The sequence below is a fragment of the Silene latifolia genome, chromosome Y, assembly GCF_048544455.1.
Source record: "Silene latifolia isolate original U9 population chromosome Y, ASM4854445v1, whole genome shotgun sequence".
NCBI lineage: Eukaryota > Viridiplantae > Streptophyta > Magnoliopsida > Caryophyllales > Caryophyllaceae > Silene > Silene latifolia.
The window spans coordinates 226,616,105-226,622,485 of record NC_133538.1 but is presented as its reverse complement, the minus strand read 5'-3'; the positions used below and the strand labels follow the sequence as shown (position 1 = coordinate 226,622,485).

At 48.7% G+C, this 6,381-nt stretch overlaps 1 protein-coding gene across 1 annotated transcript; it reads left to right on the top strand.

Annotated features, from left to right (window-relative positions):
• Positions 1–1,672: 1,672 nt before the first annotated feature.
• Positions 1,673–2,029, top strand: LOC141630163 (uncharacterized). The gene has a single exon (XM_074443028.1). It carries the CDS (start codon positions 1,673–1,675, stop codon positions 2,027–2,029), a length of 357 nt encoding a protein of 118 aa, XP_074299129.1.
• The last annotated feature ends 4,352 nt before the right edge of the window (positions 2,030–6,381 follow it).

Here is a 6,381-nt window from a genome sequence, read left to right as displayed (position 1 = left end):
TCCTGGGACCCTCCGGAGGAGGCTCCGTAGTTCCTGGTACTGCTATTCTATGTATGTCTCTCTCCCGGTGGGTCGCAGATGCTTCTGTGAGTGACGTTCTGCTCCTCGTACGAAGTTTTGCTGTTCTAGAACTTCTGTTTGGCGCGCCTGCGATGTTGCTGCCGCCGGAGTGCCTTCCCAGGTATATTCAACTTGATTCGTAACTGGCATCCTGGTTATTGGGACCGCAGCTGTAGCCCTGCTTCTCTGTTGTCCCATCGCACCTGATGTGGGTGTAGGCTCTTGGCGTGCTGGTTCCTCGTCTGGTGTTAATGCCCCCAGTCCTGTTGGGACCAGACCTCCTCTTGGCTGTGGTGTTCCATCCATGTCCAGCATGAGTGCTACTTCGCGTGGTAATACCCGTGTCTGCCTTCCATCCCCACTTTCTCCTGGCGGCTTTCCAGATCTGTCTTCCTGCACCCAAGGGGCCGAACTAGCGGCCTGGCTCCTTAACTCGTTGATCTGCGCTTGGAGGAGATTGTTGTCCTCTTCCATCTGGGATCTCATGCTTCCATTTTCGCTCTGCATAGTCCTGATGGTCCTAGCTAATGTGTCCAACCCGCTTATCATGATGCTGGTGGGACTCGCAGGAGCCTGAATCTGTTGCCTGGGTTGTGCTTCTCTTTCAGACTGCATGACTCCCTGCTGTCCCTGGACGACTCCTGGATCTCTAGTCTGAGCCCATCCCAAAGATGGGCTTGCTGCTGCCTGGGAACTCTGACTTTGCTTGGCTGCTGGTATCTGACCAGCTGTGGTGGTCCGAACCGAAGTTGTACGTGCTGCCGCTGCTGCCGAGGGAGATGGTACGTGTCATTTGTTGCTGGAGGGGGCGGTACTGTGTTCCGGTACACCGCCGACGCCGCCGAGGTGGTTTCCTTATGTCCAGGACATGTTTTTGGTATTGAGTAGACTGACTAACGAAGACGACCACTATGCCCCACGGTGGCCGCCAAACTGTTTTGGTAAATTTCTACCAATTTAGGGTTAAAGCGGTCTTAGCGTTAGGTCTATGTTACGATTTGAATGATTGTTGTATGGTATCCTGTATGAGCGATGTAAACAAAGAACACAAGCAATTTTTGGTGACGCGGAATACCCAATGTGGGAAACAACCGCGGGGGGAGACGGAATCCCACCAATATTTTCACTATAATTCGAGAAGAAGTACAGTTTGTTCGTTTGCTGTGAGTGCTAGGGTTGATTCTTGTATTTTTCGATGATCTTTCTTCTTTGCATTGAGGCTCTTTATATAGGGGAGATAGATGAGCTAGGATTTCTTGCTTTTCCTCCAAGTTATTCCTAATTTGACACCGGGTAGGACTTTCCTTCTTTGGATTTGGCAACAGATTGGACTCTCACAAGCTTCTTCCGCGCAGATCAAAGCCCACATCCTATGTTGCCCGCTGATACTGCTACCCTGGCTCCCTGATATCCTGCATCCCGCAATGCTTCCAGGCCTGCTGCCCCAAGTCAGCGCATATCCAGATTTTGGGCCTAACAGTCAGTTCATCTTAGTGGGTATGACTTACAATTCGAACCCAGAACAGCGATAAAATCCCAGGCCCTAGCAGATTTCGTCTCTGACTTCTGCCCTGCTACCCGTGGGGAGGCAGAAGAAGGAATGCTGACAATAATGGGGAGTCGGGATAGTGAGATATGGACCCTATACATTGACGGAGCCTCAAATGCAAGGGGAGCCGGTGTGGGTTTGGTCCTTCGATCACCTAAAGGTGATCTGATAGTACAAGCTATTAGGTGTGAGTTCAAGGTAACCAACAACGAAGCTGAGTATGAAGCCCTTATACTTGGGATGCAGATGGCATCGGGGTTTAAGGTAAGGAACCTGAGGGTGTATAGTGACTCCTTACTTGTGGTAAATCATGTAAACAACGAATATGTGGCACGTGATTCAAAAATGATAGCCTACTTGAAGATAGCCACAGAGCAAAAGTCAAAGTTTAGAACGTTCAAGATAACTCAGGTGCCATGAGATCAGAACGTGGAAGCAGACGCCCTGGCAACATTAGGGGCCACCTTCCAGCCCATAGAGCTGTCAAATATACCTATCACCCATGTATTGACTCCAGCCATCCAGAAGGAGCCAGATCAGAAACTGGTGAAAGAAACAGTACACACGCAGTGTACGCAGGGAGCCAGGACTCTGGTTTCCACAATAGGACAGCAGGATCCAGATTAGAGAGTACCAAACGTAAATTGGCTAAGGGATAGGACACTCCCTGGGGATAGAAAGGAAGCACAAAGTTTCAAAATAAAAGCCTCCAGGTATATCTTGATTGATAACATCCTCTTTAGAAAATCGTTGGCAGGACCATGCCTCGGGTGCTTGAACAAAGAGGAAGCAGAAACAGTACTGCAGGATGTGCACGGCGGAGAATGCGGGAACCATGCTGGAGGACGAAGTCTGTCTAACAAAATCTTAAGACAGGGGTATTTCTGGCCCACCATGCGCGCAGATGCCGTAAACCATGCCAAACGCTGTGAGTCATGTCAAAAAGCGGCTCCAGCAATCCACCAGCCAGCAGAACCAATGCATCCAATTATCTCTCCATGGCCATTCATGATGTGGGGCATGGACATAGTAGGTAAGCTGCCCAGGCCTCCAGGAAACAGAGTGTATATGCTAGTTATGACTGATTACTTCTCAAAGTGGATTGAAGCAAAGGCAATGACAGAGGTAAAAGAACGGCAGGTGATCTCTTTTATCAAGCGCAACATCATAAGCAGATTTGGGATACCATCCGAAATCATATGCGACAATGGATCCCAGTTCATATCAGATAACACCGAGGGCTTCTGTGCACGATGGAACATAACACTGAGAAAGTCAGTCCCCAGATATCCGCAAACCAACGGCCAAGCCGAGTCCAGCAACAAAATCATTGTGGAGAACCTCGTAAAACTATTTTGGAAGAGTTGGGGGAAAATGGGCAGATGAACTACCATTAGTACTGCAGTCGACGAGAACAACACCGAAAATGGCAACACGCCAAACTCCATTTAGCCTCGTATACGGAGCAGGTGATACCTCGAAGTTCGGTGCCCCATGCGAGATACGGCTGTCAGATGGCAGAGCAGAACAAAGTCGAAATGGCTAGGAGCCTGGATACAGTTGATGAGTTGCGAGAAAGCGCCTACATACGTATGGCGTCGTATAAACAATCTGTAGCAAGGACATATAACAAGAATGTCAAGATCAGGACCCTTGAAGTGGGGGACCTCGTACTCAGAAGGGTATTCGAAAATACCAAGAACGACAAAGCAGGCAAGTTTACCTACAAATGGGAAGGGCCATATCAGGTCAAAAGCATTGTCAAGAATGGGGCATACAGGTTAATGACCATGCACGGTCAAATCCTGAATAAACCCTGGAACATTCGTCACTTAAAACGGTACTTTGTCTGACAAAGTGCCAAAACTTTAGTGTACAAAGGACCTTTCGAAAGTCCGTGAAGCAAAAAAAAAAAAAAGGGTGGGGGTTAGTATATGCTTTAGGTATTGGTGTGTTTCAAAAAAACTTTTTTCTTTTGTTTTCCCTGGTTTTTCTTTTTTTCAAATAGAGTCGTTTTTAAACCAAGTAGTCCAGGCTGTGGCTTCCTGGATCCAGGTGTTGCCCTGGAACACCATGAGATAGCACCAGGTAATTTGCACTACTTTGGAATTTATCATGCTTCTACAAAGAAAGGCTTTGGTACTAATGTTGGTTACTTGTCAGATAAGGGACACTTTGAGGGTCCAGCCTCTGCCATGTGAGGCTGCGAAGACGTTTATCTTAAGTCAAGCCACATGGGGAGCATACGCCGAGGTAGCGCGCAGGGTACGGCATACTAAACCCACCCATACCTTAACGTTAATCTCAGTAATTCCATAGCTATGACGTAGAGCAAAAGGTGCACGCACGGAATTTCAAACGTCTGGAACCACAAGGAACGCAACAGTCCTTGTTAGTCAGAAACAGTCAAGGAAGATATGCTCTAATCAGCTAATCCTAGTGATAAGATATTTTACATCATGGGTAAAATATGTTATCAAAATGTCACCAGGAACAAGAGTTGTGCACCTGGAACCAGGTCAGCTTCCTGGATATACCTATGTGGAATCACAACTCCAGAAATCAATGGCAAAAAAACGCAAGTATAACAAAAGCAGGGCCTAAAACCTGGGCCCAGAACCACTTTAAGTTAAGGCACCAGCTACCTGTAGCAGGCACCATCAGAGTTTAAAGCCTGCATACCAGCAGGCACAAAACGAGCCAAAATAAAAATAAAACGAAAAATAGTTTTTTACAAACTTGCACCACACAGGGCCAAGTCCCCAGACAACTTAAAATTTAAGAGAGGTCAATCCTCTCAACAACTGCATCCTGACCAGTGCTCTGCTCCCCGTGCTCCATCTGCTTCTCTATTGCAGGTACCTGAACAGCCTCAGGAGTTTTAGCATCACCTTCACCAGTCTGCTCGCCAGATCTCCCTCTGTCCCGAGAGATAGCCCCGAGAGATATCTATGGCGGTGAAATCGAGGCTGCGGATTAGCGGCCTCGGCCGAGAAGGGAACAGGGGGCTCAGATCCATACCATTGGGAAATGCACGGGCAAACTCGGCCAGCTCCTCCTCCAGGTTCCAGGATGTGTGCCTCCCCTCAGTATAAGCACGGATGCAGTCAATCCGCCCCTCAAAAGCAGTGTAGGCTCCCACGTTTTTGGCTAGCTCAGCCATCTCTTCAGCACGGGCCTTTGCCTTTGTCAGCCCAGAAGTCAGAACGCAGTTAGCTTCCTGGGTCCTCGCCAGCTGGTCTTTAGCTGCCTCCTTCTCCTTTAAGGCCACATGGAGCTGCTCCCTCAATTTGGCACAGGTAGCTGTGAGTTCCTTATTCTTCCCCACATAATCCAAGCACTCAACTTTGGCCCTCTGCAGCATCTTACGAAGGTAGAGGGATGATTGAAGAGCCAGCGATAAAGAAAACCATCAGTCAAGGAAGCACAGGGGCAGAGACAGTGAGGGGCCAATAAAGGAAGACTTACAAGGAAGCAATGTTCAGCAGCCAGGTCAGTCATCTCCTGGGGGGCAGTCGAATCAAACGCCCTGGAGCAAGCCGGAGTCAAGAACCTCTCCGGTGTACACCAGTAGCTGGCATGATCAGCATCCCAAAAGTTGGCAGGGAGGCGCAGCAACAGCTCATCAGCATGGATAGGAGACCCAGGGGCACGTGATATGGGAGTCACTTTGATAGGTTCTGGGGCAGGCCTTGAGGTGGATCTCCTTCTTAAGGAAGCAGGAGAGGTGAAGGAGTCAGCAGTTCTTTTCCTGGCGTGGCGCATCAGGATCTCAGAGGCAGAGGGTCTAGCACTTCCTGCGGAGGTACCAGGATTCAAGAAGTCAGAATAGAGAACCAATGGGCAAGGAAGCTTCTAGAGATTAAAAGAGGATGTTTACCAGAAGACATGGTATCTTCAGTGGCAGAATCGTCTAAACCAGAGAGCATGAGGGGAAACAGTCTACGGTCTTCAGGGATGGAGAAAAGCTTGGCAACAGAGATTGCTTCGTCTTCAGATTTCTCAGGGTTCTTGAGTTCTGCGACAAATCAAAGAGTAAGAACAGTGAGCGACAGGGGAAATCAAAAATAGACAAGCAAAATACACTTACTCTTAGCAAAAACCCAGTGCTCGAACAAGTAATCAGCGTGGATGGGAAGAGATTCAAGCTTGACATAGAAGAAATCCTCGTACCACCCATCGTCCTTCCCTTTAGCCGCCGACTGGAGGAAGTTTTCAGTCTTCTCTACTTCCCTGAAGGTGTATTGGCCATTCCCCAACGACCGACACTCAAATCTATGGGCCAGATCTGACAATCCGATCTCGGCGCCCAGACTGTTGTTCAAAGCAACAGTAGACAAGAGGATCCTCCATGCATAAGGGGAAATTTGGGCCATGGGAAGAGAGTTCAGGCGGATGAACAATTGGATCATCAGGGGAAAGGGAAACTTAAGACCAAGGGCGAAAGGGTAGGTATACAAGCAGATCCACCCCGCATGAAAGGCGTCTGCTTTCTGAACGGGTTTGGGGATAAGGATCACCACATCATCACCTAGGCCAAGCAAAGCTTTGATCCTGGGGATGTCCTCCTGGGTTTGGTGAGAGTCGCCGAAATGTGGTCTTTTGAGGACTCCCTGCGAAGGGAAGTCGTCATCCTCTATAAGGTCTATGGTGGCAGATGAAGATGACATGAGATGGGTTTTGGCCATGACAAATGAGGAGAGAGAAGCAAGAGTACCCGAAGAGATGGGAGGAGGCGGCGCTAATAGTGAAAGGACGTTGAAGCAGAAGGG